The sequence below is a fragment of the Sebastes fasciatus genome, chromosome 21 (genome assembly GCF_043250625.1).
Source record: "Sebastes fasciatus isolate fSebFas1 chromosome 21, fSebFas1.pri, whole genome shotgun sequence".
NCBI lineage: Eukaryota > Metazoa > Chordata > Actinopteri > Perciformes > Sebastidae > Sebastes > Sebastes fasciatus.
Genome location: NC_133815.1, coordinates 6,375,988 through 6,398,506, shown reverse-complemented (window position 1 = coordinate 6,398,506; position 22,519 = coordinate 6,375,988). Strand labels below are relative to the sequence as shown.

General features: G+C 40.2%; 1 protein-coding gene and 1 long non-coding RNA gene across 2 annotated transcripts in view; one reads left to right on the top strand and one right to left on the bottom strand.

Moving 5' to 3' along the window:
* The window catches only part of LOC141759508 (cadherin-7-like), a 115,319-nt gene extending 94,536 nt beyond the window's left edge, over positions 1 to 20,783 (bottom strand). Inside the window, exons 1-2 of the mRNA XM_074621637.1 lie at positions 20,646 to 20,783; positions 15,459 to 16,037 (exon numbers count right to left, since the gene is read on the bottom strand). Coding sequence (XP_074477738.1) covers positions 15,459 to 15,695 — 237 coding nt within the window. The 5' untranslated portion in view covers positions 15,696 to 16,037; positions 20,646 to 20,783. The remainder of the gene's footprint in view (positions 1 to 15,458; positions 16,038 to 20,645) is intronic.
* Positions 20,739 to 21,201, top strand: LOC141759509 (uncharacterized). The gene is made up of 2 exons (XR_012592130.1): positions 20,739 to 20,872; positions 21,056 to 21,201. It is a non-coding gene; the product is annotated as an uncharacterized LOC141759509 (long non-coding RNA).
* Positions 21,202 to 22,519: the final 1,318 nt, after the last annotated feature.

Here is a 22,519-nt window from a genome sequence, read left to right as displayed (position 1 = left end):
TCTCTTTTACACTACCGACAGTGCTGCTACGATCCAAAGGGATTATAAACAACTCAAACAAGCAGTACTACTTCAAACAATAAAATACCTTATTAAACCCCAACATGAGAGGGCCTTTGGGAAAGAAGACTTTTGATGTGTACACAATCCCTCCAGTAGTGAATATATTTAGTCTTGCACCAAGAAAAAGAGCAAATCACTCTCCTGACTCCATTCTTCATTGTGAGGGATATCAGGAGCCAAATTCAATAACTTTAGATCATAGCCTAATCCATCTCTGAATCATCACATAGTCTTTGCATAGCCTTAGCCCCCCGGCATAATTTAACACTGTCAGACTATGAACTCATCTCTTCCATAGAGAATGAATGGGCTTGAATCCAAGAACAGGATATCTTCACAGAAATCCCTCAAACCTCTCCGGAGCCACTAAATTTAACTGACTTCAGACTGTGTCAAAGTGATATCTACTAGAAGGGCAAAAATTGACTGAAATGGGATGAAATTTGGTGTGAATGGAGGGGAAACCATTTGTCTTGCACCTTGAGTTTACAATGTACATAGGCCCTTACCAATCGTCAGCTTAAGGCTGAGCTCCTATTGGCTGGAAGTAAAGTATAATACAGATGGTTTGGAATTTGTTATAAAAGTAATCTCTTTTACGCATGTTTGCATGGAATCTCTTTAATAGAGTAGGGTGAAAAGAAAAGGAAAGGAATAATAAGAAAGTTTTGTGGCTAGCCATATGAAATAAAAATGTCCTTGGTTCGTCATGGGCATAAAAAAAATCTACAGTCCAGTTTGAGAAAAGTTATTTACTACACAACATTTTCTACACCACCTAAGATCCACTTATTCCTGTTGTCCCTGAAATTGAATGAATGCTTCGGGGTACGAGACTGAAAAGAAACAGCATCGATTCAGCCACCAGCTCTTTCCAATACAGTAATAGTGGCTCTACTTTTCATGAATCAGCCTTGGGGCTCTGAAAATCTGATCCTGACTGGATCAAATTTCCAAAATCAGTCATGTGGAGTCAGTAATGAGGAGGGGTAGTTGTGTTCACTGAAGCACCTCGAAATCTGTATCGAGCAATTCTGCTTTTACAGCCACACCTGTACCTCAGATGAAGAGAGACAGAGAGAGAGAGCGCCAAAGGTCACTTCTTGCATTCTGATTATTTACCTGATCATTTGGTCGTTAAGCTCCGGCTTTGACTGAGAAATATCTCAACAACTCTCAGATGGATTGGCACAAATTTGGGTTCAGACATTCACGGCTCCCAGACGATGAATCCTAAAGACTTTGGTGATCCGCTGACTTTTCCTCTGGCGCCACCATGAGGTTAACATTTTTGGGTTGGAGTGAAATTTCTCAACAACTACCGGATGGATTACCATGAAATTTGGTTCAGACACTCATGCCCACCTCAGCATGGATTATGATAACTAGCGCCATCATCAGGTCAAAATTAGAATTTGTCCAATATGAATGACACTACCATTAGCCTTAGATGTTCTTTGTGTTTAGTGCCAATTAGTAGGGCTCGGCGATTTGGAGAAAATCAAATATCGCAATATAACCAAATACCTCGATATCGAGACTATATTATAGGGTTGACCATTGGTGTTTTTACAAAATATTTACACAATGATATTTTTGATAATCAGTAATCAGTAATGTGGATATGTGATTAAGTGGGTAAAGGCAAACAATACAACAGCTAGAAAAGTCTGGTAAGTTCAGAAAATCACATGAATTTACAGTAATCGGCCTTTAAAACCTGGAAAAGGCAACACTTATGACATATTACGATATCCAAAATCTAAGACGATATCTAGTCTCATATCACGTTATCGATATAATATCCATATATTGCCAAGCTCTACCAATTAGCAAATGTTAGCATGCTAAACTAAGATGGTGAACATGGTAAACAGTATCCTGCTAAACATCAGCATGTTATGATCGACATTTGCATTTAGCTCAAAGCACTGCAGGACTGCAAACTCTTGGACCCCATTTGCACCTGGCTGTATCTGGGTATCCCATCTGATCTAGGGAAATGTAAATGCATGCAGAACGCACTGTGATGGATGCGATCGGTTCAGTCAGACCATACCTGGAGTTGGTCAGGCTCGCATTGTGATTGTATCTCAGCAAAAGCTACTCGTACAAATCGCAGTAGCTAGCTGGTCTTCCCTCACAAACAGCTATTTAAAAATGAAAGAAACCTGTGGCATGGCTTCCCTTGACCTGGGATGTGCCATGTCTGCTGGGCAGAATCAAGATAACAGAAAGCTTGTTCATACCAGGTATGAATGCAAAATAACGGGATTTGGTTTGGATGTAATTACAGATACAGATCACACGTTAATACCTGGTGTAAATGGGGCTTGAGACAGACATGCAGTGGAGGAGAGAATATATATATATTTACCAAAAAGCACCATCCAATCTGCCTAAGTGAATTTTCCAGTAGCACATGATTGATAGTGGAGGCCCATTATTAGGCAAGAATAAAAGCTTGAATTGAAATGTGTACATTCTATGATGCAATTAGTGACTGTGCAATTAAATAAAAGACTAATGAATTCAACACAATGATTCAAACATGCGAAACAAAGATAGAAATCTTAATTAATGCAACCAAAAGCACTATTTCTTCTCTATCCGTGGCCATTCAAAACAGAAAAACAAAGTATGCATTATCGCTGTGCTCTCCTGCTGCCAAGCGTAGTTTTTTTTTACACAAAGAACGGGTGACAGCATCTTGGGCTGCGACCAACATGGTCTGCAAATGATAAAATACACCTCCAAGAGCAAAAGGTACAGAGGCACCATTGTGAATCACCCACATTAGTCCGATGACTGGCCCATACAATACCCTAATTGCCTGGCGTTACTATGCATGGATTCTTTTTACACAGAGCAATGAGCCGCTGCACATCCTATTGCTTTTCAAGTCACAAGGCATTAGCTGGAACCAGAACATAAAAAGTAAGAAAAAAAAAGAAAAGATTTGACCACATTATTAAGAAATACTTGGAAACTGTGACATGACTTGCTATGAATCTTTTGAAGCTGCTACCTGATTTTGTTAACGGTGCCCCGTGTGATGTATATATATATAAATAAACAGCACTGATATGGAAATAAGCACACCACATTTACTTTCAACACGGCTCAAAGTGAAGTTTGTGTGTGTTTGTCATGCTTTCAGAGCGAATGCCAAGTAAGAAAGCAGTAGTAGAAAGGCTATACTAAGAGCTTTTTCCAGTACATGTAGGTCACTTCTCCTCCCTGTGGAAATATAGCCTGTTTTAGGATTAGGGGCTATGATTCATTATGACTGAATTTAATTACAGCGAGAGGTGGCCAATGCATCCCCGGTTTTAACATACATCCATTGGATGGTAAATGTCTCGAGGAGGGCGTGGGGGGTTGGGTTGTATAAAGAGAGTGTGTGTGTGTGTGTGTGTGTGTGTGTGTGTGTGTGTGTGTGTGTGTGTGTGTGTGTGTAGAGGATGGAGGAGGAGAGGTTCAGGTTACTTTAGCAGAGCTGCAATTTGAACATGTTTGCACGCACGCACAGACACACACACATAAAAGCAAATTACAGAGAGTAATCAAGTTAAGGTGAGAAAGTCGGATAACTCGTTTATGTATTTCTTCTCCTTCTACCATTTCCAAAAAACAGGCTGACGTCAGAATTAACCCTCGGTGCACTCTTGTAAACAAAGAGAGTGCATGCAAATTATCATTAAGGCTTTCTACCACTGATATAAATCACACAAACAACCAGTTTCTTATAGCAATTAATTAGGAAATGGGGTAGAGCAGTGTCTGTTGTGCCTTCATAGTATATCCTGTCAAATGAGCTCCTGTACGCCAGCATTGACAATTGAATTGATTTTAAAATGGATATTATGTAACACCATAATTATAAGAGTCATGCCATGTTAACAACAAGGCTCCAGGGATGGACCTCCACTTTGGTCCAGATTGAAATATCTCAACAACTATTGGATTGATTGCCATGAAATTTCGTACAAATATTCATGTTCCCGACAAGATGAATTGTAATAACCTTGGTGCCTCCTTGACTTTTCATCTAGAGCTATAATCAGGTCATAATAACAATTTGTCCAATACTTTGATTTATGACCTGCAAAACTAATAACATTCCCATCAGCCTCAGTTGAGCTTTGTGTTTGTTTGCATGATAACACACTGAACTAAGATGTTAAACATGTAAACAATATACCTGCTAAAAATCTGCACGTTTGTGTTGTTCTTATGAGCGTGTTAGCATGCTGATGTTAGCATTAAGCAGCCTTAAGGCCTTTATACACCGGGGACGTGGTGAAGAAACAAAATGAAAATGCCAAATACTCACCTGCGATTATTTCGCATCAAACCTATTCATACCAGCAGCATTGCAAATTTCCATCAGTTGCAACACTTTTTCGATAAACGATTTGAAAAGGTTCCCGCAGGCAGGGGACCAACTACCGGGATCCTATTGACCCAGAGCAGCGTCTGGTAGTCTGTCTGAGGTAAATTGTTATATAGCCTAAACTACTGTAAGCTTTTTTAGTTTCCCTTTTGCTCTGAGTGAATTTGCGTCTGGCAAACAGTTATGCTGTGAATATGTCTATATTTTATTGTGAAAGGTAAGAACAGAAGAAGTGGATCTGGTCAGGGTTGAAAAGAGTAGTTAAGTTTGCCATCTTGGTTTGGACTATGGAGCCTAACGAATACGTCCATTCCGCAAACTGTGATTGGTTAATGCCTTTATTTGCGGTGCGAAAATTACGTTGCTTTCTTGTCGGGTATTATTTGCGTTTTGTGTGGAAGCACTCATGACAAAAACAAGAGTTCGAAAAAATATATTGACATGCAAATTAATCACGCAAATTTTTTGGGGTAAAATCTGAAGTCATATTACGATCGCTTAAAGTGGCAGAAGGTGGACATGTTGACCAGTTATCCATTACTTTTAGTAATTCAATTCTCTGCTCACTTGCTAGCTTGTTTTCCCAAAATTTCCATTGCATTACATGGTCTTAAGGTGTTACAACTGACTCAGGTTGGAGTTTATTGGTTGTTGTGACAATAAATATACTAAAGATCAGCCGCACACCAATTCATACATCTACTTGTGTTAATTTTATTCCTACTCACAATTATGTAATATTATGAAATATGTATGTTTTACCAAATCATAATTTATGCTAACAGTGTAAGAACATATTGGAAATATTGAGTATTGTGATATTGTATTGATACCCAAAAACACTATTGATTTTTAATTAGTTTATATGCAAAGATTAACTCAGTCAATACTTTATTGGTGTATGTGCCCTCTAAAAGTAGTGCTTTGATGTTGGATGTTAGAGGGACTGTGATGAATGGAGATCCCACTGTTATGATTGAATAAAAAAAGTACTTACTCACATTTTATGCAGATGATGGTGTGTTCTTTATACTATGACAGTTTTCATAAAATTAGATTTAAAAAATCGTTATATATCGCCTTGCTTACAGTATCACAATATATTAAATCGTAACCCCTGTATCATGATATGTATCGTATCTCCAGATTCCTGCTAATACAGCCCTAGTTTCTGATTTCTCCAGATTTTCTAATTAGCAATCTTTCCATGTACCCCCCCTGGATACAAGTATCCCTGGTTGGGAATCATTAGTGTTCCTTCAATAGTGCTTTCCAACATAACGTCACAAGAAACCCAGATAAGGTTATACTGAACCAAGTATTTGGGTTTCACCTTCACAAATCTACTTCTGTTAATGAAATTATACTTCCTCCCGTAACATGAAAAAGGAAACCCAGTTTCTCACTTAGACGGATATTTCTGAAATTAGACTACGGCTGAAAGTGGAGAATAATCTGATTACTATGGAACTTCAGTGTTTGTTAGGAGTCGATGGTGGTTTGATAGACTTTAAACCTGGGGTCCCATAAATAACAGAGGGTAACACATAATGGATCAATCTCAAAACACGCTCGACACAGTGAGCAATTCTCTGAGGGAGAAATAATAGACATGAGGAAACTCAATATCTCTGCGATTGTACTTTAAGGAAACATTTGTAAGGCCGTCTGGTGGTATATCAGGCTGTATGAAAACCAATTTCAGATACAATGAGATCAAACTGCTTTAATTTCATACAGATGTGAAGTGTAATTAGTCAGGGCATGAAAAACGAGTGCCACTCTGTGATGTCTTTGAGGAGAAAAGCCAAGTAGCCTCTGCACTCGACTCCTGACCAACAGCTTTGTCTTGTGCCTCTTGTATCTTTTTTCTGTTTTACAACCAACTAACTACATATTTCACAAAAGGTAAATTGTCCTCCCACCTCTTCTTTAAACCACAAGGCGGAACAAGTGTCAGACATTTAACCGCCTTCTTTGTTATACATGAACTGCTGTTGAGCCCTAGCATGCTTACATTATTCATTGGAATGGAGACGATTGCTTGATACCATCGTTATACCAAACACAATAGTCTCCGGGCCACCTGTTATCCATTTTGTAGGGGGAAAATGGAGAGATCTGAAAACGTAACTTTTGTGTGTATTCATAGTACGTCTATACTCTCAGCGCAGGCGGAGGACCTCTCTTGAATTATTCAAGGTCAGACCTGTTGGGGATGTGGAAAATCCAATACATCAGCACTTCAGGAAACTTCGCCATACTCAGACAAAAAAAAGCACATAAAAGAGGATTCAGACAGAAAACATAAAATAAAAACAACTCCAAACTATCTAACTCCCTCTCGCCCACAATATTCTTTAATATTTAATTAAGTTACAGTATTACCAGCTACAAGAACAAAGTACATCCAAATGCCACGATGATGTATTTATGCTATACAGTACATCCGAACGCCACATTGACGTACCTTTGTTTTTACAGAGCTATCAACAGATCCACCATAAATCTGGAGAAGCGAAGCAGAGAGGTGAGACGAGGGGAAAGTGAGTAAATCTGAGCTCTAAATAACAACTTAAGTTTGCCAAAAAGACAAACTGCTTCTGTGATGAGTGCAAACATATGAGACGTAAATCACCGTACAAGACAACACCCCTTCTTCAAAATGTCTGGGATGCCTTTGTCTCTCGCCTACTTTGACTTGGACAGGCCTTTTTTAGTAAACATGTTGTAAACAAAGGAGAAAAATGCTGGGCTGTAGTTCATTTTATGCGTGGTGTCTGGAGAGCAACATTTTAATTTGACAGATTTATCAAATTTAGTGTGTAAGCTACCCACTGGAGCAAGCATGGCTCCAGAGTTTATGGGTCGAAGCAGCTGCAAGCCCCTGCAGAGCCATAGTCTACCCACTCAGGTGTTTTTACTGATGTTGCCTGATTAGACCTTTCTCAGGACTGCGTGGGCGTGTACAAACTGTGCGTGATTGACATCTCTCTCACTCTCCTGTTGGTATTGTTGCAGGTGTTAGTGCACCATTATCAATCCTACTATACAGTCTGGCTAAGAGACTTTAAAATAGGGCTGCACTATTTTGAAGAATCTAATTGCGATTATTTTGACTGATATTGAACTTGCGATATGATTTGAGATATTAGAGGGAATGATCATTTTGACCATTATTCTCATTTTCATGGAAAAACATATTAAAATGATTATGGTGTGATTTTTGTGGTGAGCTGTACCAAACAAAGATATTTTGTTAAGTCTGTAGAATATAATGTGTTGGCCAGGACATCTTTGCAGCACAACAATACTTAATTTAAAATGGTATATTATATATTGCAATTTCAATAAAATTACACTTAATTGTGCAGCCCTACTTTAAACAATCTGCACCTTTGTGACAAGAATCAAAATTTGGAAATTTTGAGTATAGTCTGGTCATATTTAACAGAACTAATCAGGATGATGGGACACAGCCAGATTCAACAACTTCTTCTTTTACAAAAACAAGATAAACCTAAACAATCGGGGTGTACGAAAATATCGAAAATATCGAAAATATTGAGTATCGCGATATGTTTTGTGATACTGTATCGATTCTCAAAAAAACTATCGCTTTTTGATTTATAGTTTACATGCAAAGATTAACTCTTTAACTCTTTTTTTTACTACTTTATTTCATTTGCAAAAATATGCACCATCTCAGCATATGTAAAATTTTATTTAAAAAATCGCAATACAGTATCGCAATACTTCACAATATATAGAATCGTAACCCCTGTATCATGATACGTATCGTATCGCCAGATTCTTGCCAATACACAGCCCTAGTAAAAAATACTGCTAGTTTTGGCTCGCCGTGCAAATGATCATATTTGTACGATAATTGAGCCTGTACAATCAAATAATATTTTTTTTTCCATAATAGTGAAATGGTATTGAGCTAATAGGGAAACCAGTCTGCTTGTTGATGTGAAAAGAATAATTCAACACTATGGGAAACATAGTGCACGGTCATTTTCTGGTTGCCTAGCAACTGCACAGAGCCGAGAAACAGTCCGGCACGCAACTCTTCGTAAAATGGCAAATTGGCGTTTTCACAGATTTTTTACAGAATAAACTAACTAGATATAACTTGTTAAGTAGTGAGCTTTAGAGCTCCTTAAGACAGAGCCAGGCTAGCTATTTCCCCCCGTTAACCAGTCTTCATGCTAAGCTAAGCTAACTGGCTGCTGGCTGTAGCTTCACACTTAAAAGACAGACATGAGAGCAGTATTGATTTTCTCATCAGACTCTTTTGCCTGAACCATGTCATTGATGTATTCTGGAAAAGTGACCCTGGATCTGCCAGACATAACAATAACAACCCTGCAGAGAGCTGATGAAAAGTGGTGAAATAAAGATTGAAATAAAGATAGAAAAGCCTTTCGCCACTCAAAACCTCTTAGAAAATCTTTGTGACTGTATTTTGCAACTTTTGTTTGTGTGTTAAGTGTTAAACTGGCTTGTTTTGCAACAGTTATCCTCACATCTTGTTTGGTGAGGTTTATGGTACAGAATATAGTTGCTTACACCAGTGGTTTTCAAAGTGGGGTCTGGGGACCCCCAGGGATCCTTGAGGGCTTCCAGGGGGTCCCCAGCAAAAGGGGGAATAATTCATTTTCACTATGATTCCATCCATAAGTAACACAATGACAGAATGTATGACTATTTTTTCCCCAGTAAATTTTCATTTTGTATTAATACATTTTTTTTCTGGATGAAATGTACAGTTTATTTCGGTCCTGAATCGACCTCAGTTTACACAACCCTGTCTCGACTTTGTCCTGACCTCTTTACTGGACAACTAAAAATTGCTGTGCTGATATTGACTCCAGTCTTGGCCCCTATATGTGAGAGAAAGTGTAAACAACGTTCGTCTCCTGTCCTTTCCCCTACCCCGCTGATAACTACCCTCTAGTCTGGTTTACACTGCTGTTTTCATCCCCTTTGATTCCCTGGCTCAGATAAAGGCTTTCCCACCATCCCAGAGGCCCCCAGGATGTCTCATGAGCTCCCCCCTCTGTGAGCTCTTGTCCCTGGGTGCCGTGTGTATGATGTCCCCCCTGTCAGCTCGAATCACCCTCCTCTCCGGCTCAACACGCTGCTCTCACCGCTCCCCGGCTGCACCGATGTGTTTGCGGCACCAGCGAGTGTGAGTAGATGCTATTGAGACTGACCTTTGCAGCGGCGCCCTGTGCTCTATGATTCTAACCCATTTGACAGTGAGCGTCTAATAGAATGCTAATGAAGTAGCTTGCATAGTAACATGCTACGTCGGCTCCATTGTAATTATCTGTGGGATTATCCCTGATGCCCGTGATGCAAATTGTTTGATTATTAAACCGAATTACTGTCATGCACAACACCAGGCTCGTGCTACCAGGTCAGAAATTACTCATGAGGCATGCTCATAAATATAATCGTTGTTGCAATAAATAGGATCAAACAGTAGCACTTGTTGCGAAGAGGAAAAGGAAAATCTCCTGTTTCCTGTGTCGGGATGTGTGAGACAAGTCATTTCCTTTCTTCAGTCTCTCTTGAAGATTTGACAGAAAGCTATAAGAGATGCTTCCATCAAGAGATGTTTTCCATTCAAGGTTCTTTTATTTGTATTGGAAGAAGTCCTTCTGTGGGTGTGAGACTGAATGCAGCCTGAATTATAAGGTGAAGCAAGTCCATCCATTATTCTGATGGTTAGCCGGACTGCCAAATTTGAAGACATCTCTATAAATAAAGTGAGATTCTGCACAAAGGAAGCGTCTGTGTGCTCGCACCTCCCGTGGTGCGAGGCAGCAATGAGAATTTCTCAACGAAAAAAAAAGATATGTCCTTACAGAGGACCTAGTATGCTTGTATTCAGGTGAATACTTGTATTTATACTTGTATTATTGGATCTCTACAAGAACATGTTCACATTAGGGCTGTGAATCGATTAAAGTATTTAATCGCGATAAATCGCATATTAATCGCACATTTTTTATCTGTTCAAAATATACCTTAAAAGGAGATTTGTCAAACATTTAATGCTCTTATCAACATGTGAGTGGGAAAATATGCTTGCTTTATGCAAATGTATGTATATATTTATTATTAGAAATCAATTCACCAGAAATCATTTAGCATAAAAACTACGCTCAACTCATATCATGGCAAACTGCAGCCCAACAGGCAACAACAGCTGTCAGTGTGTCAGTGAGCTGACTTGACTATGACTTGCCCCAAACTGCATGTGATTATCATAAAGTGGGCATGTCTGTAAAGGGGAGACTCGTGGGTACCCATAGAACCCATTTACATTCACATATCTTGAGGTCAGAGGTCAAGAGACCCCTTTGAAAATGGACATGACAGATTTTCCGCCAAAATTCTGCATAATTTTGGAGCATTATTTTGGAGCATTATTTAGCGTCCTTCACGACAAGGGAGTACGACATGGCTGGTATCAATGAATTCATTAGGTTTTGTAGTTTCATATGATACTAAGATCGCTTTAGAAACCGTTACAACCTCCAGAAAATTGATTGCGTTAATATGTTAAAGACGTTAGTAGCGTTAAAACAAATTTGCATTAACGTGTTATTTTGGCGTTAACTTTGATAGCCCTACTTTACATACTTTAATGTTCAAAAACGCTTTATCTTTCTCATACCAGCTGTGCTGCAGCACCTCTTTTTACCCTCTTGTCTGAAACACTCTGTTTGAGCTACTGCCCTCCCAAAAAGCCCAGTCTGCTCTGATTGGTCAACTGAGCCAAACTCTTCAAACTCTGCTCCAGCTCCGCTCTAACTAGCTTTGTTTGAGGGCGTGCCAAACTAGCCACTACTATGTATTATTGTAAATGTGTTACTCTGTGACATCATCATGTTACGGAAGAAAAGGCAGGACTTCAAGCAAGGTTTTTCCGGCAGTTCCAGGAGCAATGAGAGTAACTCCCTTTGGCCTGGACTTTGTGTTTTGTAACTTTGCAGACCTTTTAAATGCACAAAAAAAACTATATAACACACCAAAGGAAAGGGAAAAAACACAAAAGCATAATAGATCCTCTTTAACAAAGGTTATTGAACAGAAGATATTTCAAAAGGTAAAGTGAGGAGAGTCGGTGCATTAACAAAACAAAGATCCAAACACGTTACAAAATTGCCCGCCTGCTGCCAACGTTGCTTATTCAGCAGAGGCTACAGATTGGTGCGTTTCAACACTTGCAAATATTTAGCCACATGAACACCCGGCAGAAAATGTTAATCACATCATGTTTACAACTAAGTGTTTGTTAAGTGGATGAGTTGCTCCGGCGTTTTCGCTTGTGTAAATATGTGCGTCACCAATTTGCGGCCGTGCAGTTTGTTCTTTAATGTATGCTTCCAATGGCTTGATGTGACTGCAGCTGATTCCAGGCCAGCACACTTACCCGCGGCAGAGTGCCAAGGCATAATAGGACATTTGGTTGTGAAATTCAGAATCTGACAGAATGCATTAAAGCCAAGCAGACTGCAGATGCAAAGGGAGCAGCCAGGCCAAAGTGATGACTTCCCATTTCCTACCAACTGTATCATATTTCCCTTTGCTTCCAGCCAAACAAACGACCAAATTGTGCAGCAACTGTGCCATTGTTTGGACACAGAGTCCTATTGTTTGTCATATTAGATCCCCGCACACATCTGACAAAAGCAATTACTGCTAATGTCACTCTGGTGTTTTTGCCGATAACCTGCTGGACATTTTACAGCTGAGCATGAAGCTTTGGCTGCATGTTTTCTTTTATTATTATTTTTTGCAGAAGCTACATAAAAAATTCATTTCCAGGGAGGTCATTCTCTCGACACGGCGGGACCTTCCACGTCGCTCACACTGAGTCACAAGGTCAGGGTGTCCCGCCCAGACTTTTTGCGTGCCCTTGTGATACCAAACAAACACACACTATGTGACAACGATCATCTTGGGGAACAAATAATGTGACAGCTTCTCAAGCTCCCAGGCAGCCTGCTCTGCCTGCGGGGAGTAAATGAATCGGATTTTTCATATTTCTGAAAGGGGTTAGATTGAGCTTGGTCACGAGGTCAGATGTAAAGATGTAGCCAGTCTGGCTTTTTACATGTTGTTTTCGCCCTAGGCTGCTCCGGCTACCACCACTATAAACACAAATATAGTAAAAAAAAATAATCAATACACATATGGGAAAAATAAAAAAGACTAGCTTTTAAAAAAGGGGTTTGCAAATGTGTATATTCCACGTGGATAAGCAGATCTCTACACATCTATGAATAAATAATCAGCCCGTTTACGTCCTCAGGGATTTATTAACAAGAAAAGCAATCAGACACAAGCATGTGTAAAAGAAAATAAACACTTGAAATTCCTGCACTGGCCTCTCCTCTCTAACTCAAATGGGAAAAGGACACAACATCTGAATCTGACAACAGATGTTCACAAGCAAAAAATACTCTCCCCACAAGTCAGAGAGTAGATATATCTGGGGACGCACAGATCAGACAAGACAGGTTCTTAAGATACCGTGGACGCTTGGACAAGAAATGACCTTTAGCTGAACTCCGGCAGTGTCACAAAATACGCTCGTTCTGATTCGCTTTCCTCCAGCATCCCTCTGGCGAAAAAATAGAGGAGAACAATAGGACAGTGAAATGTATCCTAATTCCAGCTGGAGACGCTAATCCAGTTCAGAGACAGCAAGGAAATGGGCTTGTGAGAGCAGACCCGGCAAATACATGCAGATGAGAATGATTATCCTGCAGATGAGCGGAGAGATGAAAACTAATTTAATAATAAGACCAGAAAATTCTCCGAGATAACAGGGATCTAGAGACCAATCCGAGACCCATCTGGCCTGCACGGCACACACTGGAGCCGTTTGCTAGGCGGGAGCTGTCCACTTACACCGCGGTGCTGAAAGCTCTGTGTACACCAAACACTGTGATGTAAACCAGCACATTTACAACAGACTACTTCAACATTAACATTTGATTCAAAAAGAAAATCGAAGTTGTTATATTATGGATGTTAATTAGATCGGAAAGTGGTAGTATTTTGAGGGACTTAAGCCTGCATTTCATTTAATTCTGCTTTATAGTTCTACTCCACTACATTTCAGAAGGAAATATCACACTTTTTACAATTCATGTATTTCACAGCTATCATTACTAGTTACTTCTAATGATGGAAGGTAACTACATGTATTCAGGTGATACACTTAAGTACATTTTGAGGTAATTGTTCCTACGTTTTACTTCACTCTTTCAATTTATGCTGTCATGTGCTTCTACTTCACTACATCTCGGAAGGAAAAATTGCACTAGATACTAGTTACTTCTAGTAGTGGGCTGTAATTAAGTACTTTTATTCAGGTTCTGTACTTAAAGGAACAGTGTGTAGCATTTCAAGGGATCTATTAGCAGAAATTGAATATAATATTCATAACTATGTTTTCATTAGTGTATACACCTGAGACCATGAATCGTTGTGTTTTCGTTAGCTTAGAATGAGCCGTTTATATCTGCATAGAAGTGGGTCCTCTTCGTGGAGTCCGACATGTTGCTCTGCCGTGTTTCTACAGTAGCCTAGAATGGACAAACCAAACACTGGCTCTAGAGAGAGCCTTTTGCGTTTTTACGTTACCTGAAGGCCACCGTAGTTCTACGACACACTTGTGAAACTGCGGTAACGTGAGCCGCAGAGTGAAAAACCATGGTACCGCCAGCCGCCGTCTGACTTCCGTTGCTCCGAGAGTAGTGTTATTATAGTAAGGATAGGCTCCGAGCGGGGCGAACGGCGTTACCACGGTTTTGCACTTGCAGTCTTGGAAAGGGAAGAGTGAGCAGAGGGGTACTCTAGTTACTTTGCTGATTTACAAAAGAGAATGACAGGCTCATTAAATATAATTAATTGTGTAAACCCTGAAGGGGTTTATTTCACAACAATGACACACTCGTTGAACATTATCCCGCTTATTACACCGCTACTTACTTAAGAAATCAATAATTTGGCACAAAAATGGTCCTCCGGAGTCCGAGATCAGAACTGCGTCCATAGCAACGGTCTGTTCTACATAGCAACGGTCTGCTATAAAGAAATAACAGATCGTAGAATGACGTAATTGATCAATCAGAATTGAGTATTCAACAAAGACGTGTAATAATAAGTAATATAATTATTAATTAAACAATCCAGCGTATCCAAGTATATAAAGCAGTTCAAAACATCTCAGATAACAGTGAATGCTGCTTACACATTAATGCACCACTAACAAATAAATCCAAACATACACTATATATAATAATATTTTTATATTGTGTTATCTGAATGTTTCTTCCACTGGTCTGTATACATATTTACCTGAGGAAATGAGATCCGTTATATAAAAGCAGTGTTACCATACCTCATAAATGCATGATTAGTCACTTTGTCGGTGTTAACTGTGCCACTTCTGACATTGGGAAGGTTTCATGCGTATTTATCTGCCAAAACACACATTACTTTGATCTATCTGCTTGTACCTTGGCAGAACACCTACTGTACAAAGACACATTTGATAATATATATACCTTTTTTTCCCGGGGACTGATTACGATGTAAATTACCTTGTCACGTCGTACAGCGGCCTCTAAACTAAACCTGCACATTTGTACGAGCACATACTTCAGCCTGGCTTGAATAAAATGTAGAATACCTTCCTACACAGTCTGAGTTTCCTCTTTTCATTTGTTTAACATTTTATATAGGGCATTGGGAATATGTACAACTCTGCAAAACACTGCTGTGTCCCAGTTTTTGCAGGTCATTATGGTAAGAGGTTATTGATATGTGTATTACTGTACAGGTGCACTAAACCTGCAAAAATAGGGTACGTGTGAATCAGTTTATCATGCTATTTTATGTGCATGTAACAACATATTGTTAAGCCGTGTTAACACTGACCCATTAACAGCCACAGATCGCTTACCTTGCCAACATAGAGAGGTTCATTTCCTGTGTACTCCTCCAATACGAAGAACTGGTTCCATACCCAGCTGCGTTTGTGTCTGTGCAGGGCCTCCCAGGGGTCTGGATCAGAGTGTGGGGACTTCTCCAGATCCCCAGAGCTGGGATTCAGCCCCCAGCAGCCTCTCTCCCGCAAGGGGAACAGGAGCGCCAGGAGAGCCAGGGCTCTGCATATGCCTGAGCAGCACCACCCCATCATCTGGGCCCCCTCCCAAAAACAGCACCGAGGCCAGAAGAGGAGAAACAGAATTAAAAAAAGACAGCGAGGCTGAAAATGTCAAAACCCTCCGGGTTTTTATCCACACAGTCCTGACCCTGTGTTTCACCAGAGAGCAAGAGCAGTCAGACCCTGAACAGAGCGCACGGGTTGAAAAAGAGTCAAGCTCTGCATTTTGCTGTGTTGCTCTTCTTTTTGTCCTAACAGGAGACTAAAAGTGGGGTAATTCCCTCCACTTAGGAGCCAGGGAGTTGACATTAAAGCTGGGTAACAGGGTCAGTGGCGACCGGGCAGGCTTCGACACACAGGCTGTATAATTGGCACCTATCAGAACAGAGAGAGAGGGAGAAAAAAAAAAGAGAGACAAAGACACAGAGGAGAGAAGAGAGAGAGTACCGTCAGCAAAATTGCCTCTGTGACCGCAGTCACTTTAGACAGCAAGTAATGTGCTTGCTGATGCAATGATAATGACGTTTTTCACCAATCATGGAGAAATTGGTCAAAAATGAATAGACAGTGAATATTGTACATACAATCAACACAATGCCCTTCACCTACACACATGGCAAAGAGACGTCGGGAGAGGTCAAACTGTTAATAAGGGTAAGATGGAGGGGAAATGACACGATTTCACAGCGACTGAAACAACAGTGGCTGCGTGGAATAACAATCAAAAACCGGCTCCCTATTATCTGAGCTTCACCTCACCAAGGTCATTATTTTGTCACATTTCCTTTGTATAAGGCGTAATGGTGGCGGAGGCTCGCCACTCAACTCTAACAAGCCACATGATCTGTGTGGCCAGCTCTCATCACCGAGATTAAAAATAAATCTGAGCTGTCAGCAGCATGATGGCCCGAGCGCTCCTGACCTCTACTCCGAGCAGTCTGTTTGCCGGCCTGAGCACATGCGAGGGGGATCTGTCTCCCTGCCGTCGTCATGCCGTGACAGATCCCCCAAGACGCAGGAACACGAGGACTTGTCAAAGCACAGAAAAGCATCAGCTCCTGACAGATAATGTTCTTCGTGTCACAACACATCCTGGCAGTCCTGAGTAGTTGAGCAATTACATAAACTTCATAATACTGCTGGTATTATCTGTCTAATTTGACGTGTAACAATGACTTCCTTCAATAAATATTTTGAAGGAGGAATGTGATAGAAGAGCTCGCTGGCAAATTTATGCAACATCTTGGTATGATACTGAGTAAGAAATGGCATTTAAACTTCAGGAGGTCTTGTGAAAGCAGACGTTTAAAAAAACTGAGAGCTCGACCGCACGTTTATTTATTTCCACGCTGACCTCTCTTTCTCTCTCCTCTACGCTGAGTATTGGCAGGGCCCTGGACGAGGGAGGTAATTGCTTTGGCATAAAGTGACCTCTTTCTTCCCACACAGATTCTTCACTCCTCATTTCACTTCCTCTCTGTTCCCCGTAGCAAAATAAAAACAAGCACACCACGCATCCTGTGGAAGTGATTTGTTATATTTTGACATAGCAGAGTCATTATCCAGCGCTAACAATCAACGCAGAAACAAATAACAACAGTGTGATCGTCACCTCTGCAGACTCCTGGATGTTTTTGAGAAGCATTCTGAACATACAGTATGAAGACTTATTATGAAAATACCTCACATATACACATTATTAATGGAAGCATACTGAATAATTTGCTTTTTTTGGTCAAAGTGCACACGAACCCCTACAAGGCAAAACTTTATCCAAAAAGCCATAAATCTGTGGACACATTCACCCTTATCTGCTTCAATATGAACCAGAATACACATGGACGTGCACACACACACACATTCAAAGTCACTGCCCCTGCATGACAATTTAATGGTAGAGGTGGAAAGTGGAGCAGATCTGGCTGCGGGGCAGCTGTGCAGGCAGGTTGCAGCGGTGGTATTGTGGGGGAGAGAATCGGCGCAGGGTCAGTTTGAGCCAAGCAGCCAGGTTAATGCTAAACCCTCAACACTGGAGGAGATACACACTGGAGATAACAGTAATGTAGTTAAGGGTGCAGCACATATTGGCTCATTATTAAATGGGTTTTTGCTGATTTAATAGTTGATTTGTCCAAATTATGAAGCAATCCATGCTGCTGAGAAATCCATTTTTTCAATACATTTTAAAGATTAAATGTGTATAAATCTAGCTTGAAATTAGCCGCTCTACTCGCAGAGAAATACAAAAGAGATGAATGTGACATGAGAGTATTTTCTCATGACAATTTCCTTCTTCCTGTCGGTGTCAGGTGATTGACAGTAAGCGGAGCGTAACGCAACGCAGCGTTGATATGAAAACACTCGACTCGGGCACGATGAAGTGACAACGAAGCAGAAAAAGAAAAACTTTTGGGTGGAAAAAAAACTAAAAAACAAAATGAAGGCGTCGTGTCGACTGTGATGGATTATCTCGCTCGGTGGAAGTTGTTTTTTTCATACTGTACAGGAGCGAAAGCCGGGCCTGATGCCTTCAAGTATAATGACTGACTGTGGAGCTGAACACCAGGAAGAATGGAAAGGAGAAGGACTGGCACAAATGGGGAAAAAACAACTGTCTATTATTCTTCATTTAAAGGCACTGATGAGCAGCTGGGGTCCTGCCAAATGCTCTAAATGCTGGTCTTTCTCATCAATTTACAAATATTCAACCATCAGCACAAAACATAATCTTCTAGCAGACTCACTCTACCAAAACCAGCCTTTCAAAACCCCAGTCAAAGTCTATGTTTTGACTCCCTGTTGAGAAGCAGACTCATTGTTGGGCAAAAGTGTCAAAGCGATAACGCCAAATTAAGTGAAAATGTGAGATAAAGCCGTGAACGTAAAGCCTCCCAGTCATCCCCCGGCTGTGTTTCTCTTACACACAGTGTTCTAATCCCATTTGCCAGTCTCACAACAGGATTACCAGTGCCGGGGCGCTCAGTAACCAATCACACGCTTCCTCTGATCCATATTCTCCTCAATCATTGAGTGTCTTCACTCATGGGCCAGAATACGCAACATAAACTGCTGAGAGCTTTAATTATGGTTTCAGACACTTCATAAAGGCTGTTTATGGCGTCAGTTAAGTATATAGTAAACCAGCATGTTGATCAGGACTTTTTGAAGCAGTTTTCAATAACATGCTACTCCAGCTGTCTTTGTTTGTCTCGGAAAATCAGAGCATGGGGTCAGCTACGGAGCGACAACAACCCTGTAGCTGCTGCTGGGTCTTCAAGGACACCTACAGTGCAGACCAGAGTCTTGCTGACGCAGGAGCTTGAACCCTGTTGAAGGGTGGTCTCCCCACTCACAGACTCCTAATACTTCATTTCGCATTCATTTGAATTCCTCTCGCATCCTTCGCCTCGCTTGAGGCTGACTGACACGGTGTACGTTTCACATGCTGCATGGAAACGACACAATGCAACATCTGTAAAGAGTTCGACAGAGGGCTTTTTAGAGTTTAATACACATGCTTTTTTTTTGTTAAATTCCCACTTGAAAATATGCTAGAGTTGCACGATGAATTCTGTCTACCAAAACAGCAGGTGGATAAATGATAAATGATAAATGAAAAAGGCAGAGGTGTGACACTGAGGGAGTCCTATCTTGAGCCAGTCATGCATTTTAATTCATATTCCTCTGATAAAAAGCAAACACTTTAATGAATATTTTTGGGATAATGTTTTTAAAAAGTCCTTAAACTGAGACCTTTAAGTTCTCCACACATGCACTGTCACAAACATATCCCTCCTCGACCTCACAGCGACATGATAATATAAATTATAAATGCTGCAAAAATACTGTCACACTGCATATCCCAACTCACTGTGGAAGACTACAGGCAACAAAAACACATTTATCTTTTTGCACAGTCAGACATCTCATATGTATAATTTGATGCATTTTTTGCTTCAAAATAAACTTGCACTGCAATAAATATCTGTCATTTTAAGTCATTTTTATTGTGTATTGATCCAATTCTGCTTTCTTTTATTCCCACTGCAGTTATTAGTTTCCTCGAGACACGTGGAAGTATATCACTCTGAAATACAGCAGATGCTCTAATTTAGAAAATCCTTAATTTGATTAAATATGACTTCTTTTTTTCCTTTTTTTCCCCTGCTTGCAGTTTTTTTTTTTTCCACTTTTCATTAATAAAATGAGATCTCAGCACCAGTTTGTGCATTCAGCGACTCTTTTTGACATGGACTCTTTTACAGTGTAAATCAGCAGGTATCCCTCTCTGCTCGGCCTTGTGACCTGATTGCTTTGACTCTCCTGTTAAGTATCAATCATTGCGCATTAGCTGTCAACACCTGCACCATGCAGAGAAAAAAAAAAAAAGTTCGCAGGGGCGCACCTGTTCACCCAATCGATGAGACGTCTGTCCGATTAAAAACTCGCATCATTAACACTGATCGATTAACAACTTGGAGAAATAAAGGACAGGAGGACGGTGGCAAATACGCGCATGATGGGAATCAAGCAGAAACACCGACAGTATGAAATGTCAGTGATCGGTCGCCGCAGGAAACCTGTGTCCACGGAATACTAATCACACAACAAGCGACGGGACACAGAAAAAAATGCACAGAATACATAAGCAGAGCATACATTAACTCACGTGCATTGAATGGAATGTAAAATGGAATGGAATGTAAAAAACAAACTGATTGGAACTGCGCTTTGAAATCAGAACCAGAATCAGAATCAGAATCAGAATCAGAATCAGAATGGTGTTTATTGCCAGATGTAAGAGGTATACACTAGGAATTTGCTTTGGTTTTGTTGGAGCAAGTTAAACAGTATAAAAACAAAATAATAGATAAAAACGCTAGAATAAAAAAAAAAAAATCTACCAATGTACAATATACAAGATAAGCTATAAACAAAAATAAAACATGATATAAACAGAGAGTGCAAATATTGTCTACTCACCAAAGATGGTGAGAAGATGGAATAACTTCATCCGAAGCACAGATGGTGCGTAAAGTTGGTGTGTGTTTTTTCCTCCCCTCCACGCACCACACAGATGAAAAACAGCTTATGTTGGAATAAAGAGTTTAAAAGTTGTCATGATGAAATTAGTCCTGGTGATGGAGCAGAGCTGCTGGAGATACTGGCGACTGGATCGCGCGTAAATGCTCACCCTTGGCAGGGATGTGGCAAGTCTGATCTCTCTCTCTCTCTCTCTCTCTCTCTCTCTTCCTCTCTCTCTCCCTCTCCCTCCCTCTCTCTCTCTCGCTCTCTCTTCCTCTCTCTCTCTCAGTATCCTGCGCAGTGCTGCCTCTGTGCAGGGAACCCCAGCTGCAGGCTTTTGGGTTTATGTATCTCTCTCTCTTCCATAGGCAACAGGGGACGCTCAGCAGCAGCAGAGGAGAGAGTCAGAGAGCCGGACGAGACACAGGAAACGCTCCTACATCTGAGCCAAATCCTCGCTGACTGGAGTGGAGAGTGGAGGGAGCCTATCGAAATAGTTTGACCAAAAATAAGTTGTGCCGGGAGGGAGCCAGAAAAACACACGCAGCGATTTGGCAGAGAGGAAATGAGGAGCTGAGTTTCTTTTCCAAAACCTGCCAGGTTTTTTGGCAGCAGATGACACGTGTGTGTTCTGTTAAATGATTGCCTCGCTGGTGAGACGAAAATCAATACAAGACATTCTTCACACCTTGAACCAATGAGAGCAAGCAAGTGAAACCTCCCCCATCTTTAACATTGAGAGTTAATTCAACCCTGCAAGTCACATGGCAAAATAAAAGAATTACACTTTTTTGTAAAAAAAACGAAAATCATTCCCTTGGATAAATTCATTTCCCTTGCATAACACACACTTTACAGTTGCAAAACATATAGCTATATCATTATTTCAACCATTTTAGCTATCCGGACTGTTTATCCATTAGGCTATTGTTACAATTTTAACCGTTTATCCAAGAGCTACTTGTAGCTAAAGATTTCAAGTGTTTATCGATTACTTTTAACCAACTATTTCCACTAATTCCTTACTTTTAGCTATATATTTTAACCATTTATCCAAGGGCTACTTCTAGCTAACGATTTCAGGTCTCTATTAATTCAATTTAGTTAACTATTTTAACTAATCCCTTACTTTTAGCTAGCTGTTTTAACCATTTATCCATTGCTTTTATCTAACTAGGCCACTGTATTTCCATGAATCCCTTTGCTTTTAGCTTACTCTTTTAAGCGTTTATCCAGAGGCTACTTCAAATTAACAATTTCAAGTGTTTATCGATTACTTTTAGCAAACTATTTCCACTAATTCCTTACTTTTAGCTATATATTTTAACCGTTTATTCAAGGGCTACTTCTAACTAACACTTTCAAGTGTTTATCGATTCAATTTAGCTAACTATTTAACTAATTCATTAGTTTTAGCTAACTGTTTTAACTGTTTATCCATTGCTTTTATCTAACTAGGCCACTGTATTTCCACTAATCCCTTACTTTTAGCTATATATTTTATCGTACATCAAAGGGCTACGTCTAGCGAACAATTTCAAGTGTTTATCGATTACTTTTAGCGAACTATTTCCACTGATAACTTACTTTTAGCTAACTGTTTATAGCTGTTTATCCAGTACTTTTAGCTATATATTTTAACTGTTTATCCAGGGCCTACTTCTAGCTTTCCAAGTTGACTTCTTAAATACCCATTTTTTTAAGTGTATTTCTGGCTGCTCATTTCCATTCAGAGTTTTGATTTTCATCCAATTAGCTGCAAACTGAGCTCCTGCAGTGACAGAAGAATGCAGCATGTGGCCGGCCTCTGTAAACTACTGCACCTCTACGCT